The following is a 1,417-nucleotide window of genomic DNA, read 5'->3' as shown; positions in this document are numbered from 1 at the left end:
GTGTTAAGGGATGAAGCGGTCTCGTAGGTTATATTTGATTAGATAACAGAGATTGAATGTCTAGATAAGATATTGCAGTGATCCTTTAGCCTCGTATCATAAATGGATGAATTGATAATTTTATCCCATATTTTAAACCAAACAGAGCGGCGGTAAAGCAAAAAAAAAAATGTTTTATGCCAGTAGTCTCTAACCCCGCTGCCTCTTAAATTATCTAGTTGATTTTTCTTCGTTCGTTTTCCTTTTCGTTTTATATTTAATGGTAATAAAATCTCAATTTATGATCAGTGAAATTGGTGGTTGAATGTGAAGTTTATAAGCCATGTGAATAAATATGAGGTTTATTTCATCAACATAGAATAAGTTCTTGTTAAGACTTACTGAAAGAATTCGTCAGCAGAAGACACGACTGCCTGTGTCCCGTTCTCTGTCTTGTTTTCCTGAAATAAGATAGTTTCTTAGTTACTGCAGTTCACCTTCCAGTAGACGTGAGTACGTGAGTCCTCATTATAAATGAATATAACATTTACATACTCAATTTTATCAACTCCCTGTGTTTAATTTTCATTTCAGTAGACCATTTAATCAAATTATAAATAAACTTCATATGTCTTTCATTAACGAGAGGGATTACGTATTTGCAAACACGATGTATCTGTCTCTCTAACTTTATAATCATCCTCTCTATGGACAATGCAATCAAGTCACTCGATACACAAATAATTCATCTTTGGAAAAAAAAATCTAAACGATATATACCTTTAGGTTAACAGGTGAGAAAAGTATTTACAAAACTTATTGTATCATCCCTCGAACTATAATGTTTCTTTTGATAGGCCGTGTAACCAATTCACTCACTAGTCATTACAAAAGGAAGCCATCTTTGTAAATAATCAGAAACATAACGTACTAACAAAACCGATTTTGTCATTGTGCCATAAACCACATGCATCTTAAATTAACGCGGAAAAAGAGTAGCGCATATGCAAAACAGCTCTTATCATCTCACCACGAAATCGGCTCTGGTCCTCGTGCAGTGCTCCGTGTTCCAGTCGTTATCGCAGGAGGTCCAGGGCAGCTCCCTCCTGAGGGAGTGGTAGATGAACAGCAGCGGATACGCAACTAACGTAGTGTAGTACCCCGTCTGGAGGAAGTTCACGATGGTCGCTGCTATACCGGCGCCTGCGGAAAGAGGTCTGGTGTGAGGGAAGGGAGGCTACGTCAGGGCTGGTGGTTGGGGCTTGTTCAGGGGCGTGCCGAAGGGCTGGGGCGAGGGTATTTGATCTGCCTACGAAGTGGGCAAATTTCTTCCTTTATTTGCCGACTGAGAGGTGTGGCACCCCTCCCCCCTCCTTTCTTCCTTCTCCCTTGTTTTGCGTATTTTTTATAATCAATTGGCCATTTCTATTTTGGTAGT

General features: G+C 39.4%; 1 protein-coding gene across 2 annotated transcripts in view; it reads right to left on the bottom strand.

Moving 5' to 3' along the window:
- Positions 1-1,417, bottom strand: part of LOC119593709 (sodium- and chloride-dependent glycine transporter 2-like) — a 32,059-nt gene that overhangs the window by 19,687 nt on the left and 10,955 nt on the right. For both annotated transcript variants that reach the window (XM_037942678.1, XM_037942679.1), the window contains exons 4-5: positions 1,010-1,182; positions 382-440 (exon numbers count right to left, since the gene is read on the bottom strand). In XM_037942678.1, coding sequence (XP_037798606.1) covers positions 382-440; positions 1,010-1,182 — 232 coding nt within the window. The remainder of the gene's footprint in view (positions 1-381; positions 441-1,009; positions 1,183-1,417) is intronic.

This window comes from Penaeus monodon, chromosome 32, assembly GCF_015228065.2.
Source record: "Penaeus monodon isolate SGIC_2016 chromosome 32, NSTDA_Pmon_1, whole genome shotgun sequence".
NCBI lineage: Eukaryota > Metazoa > Arthropoda > Malacostraca > Decapoda > Penaeidae > Penaeus > Penaeus monodon.
The sequence above is the reverse complement of the archived record's forward strand: the minus strand, read 5'-3'. Positions and strand labels throughout refer to the sequence as shown.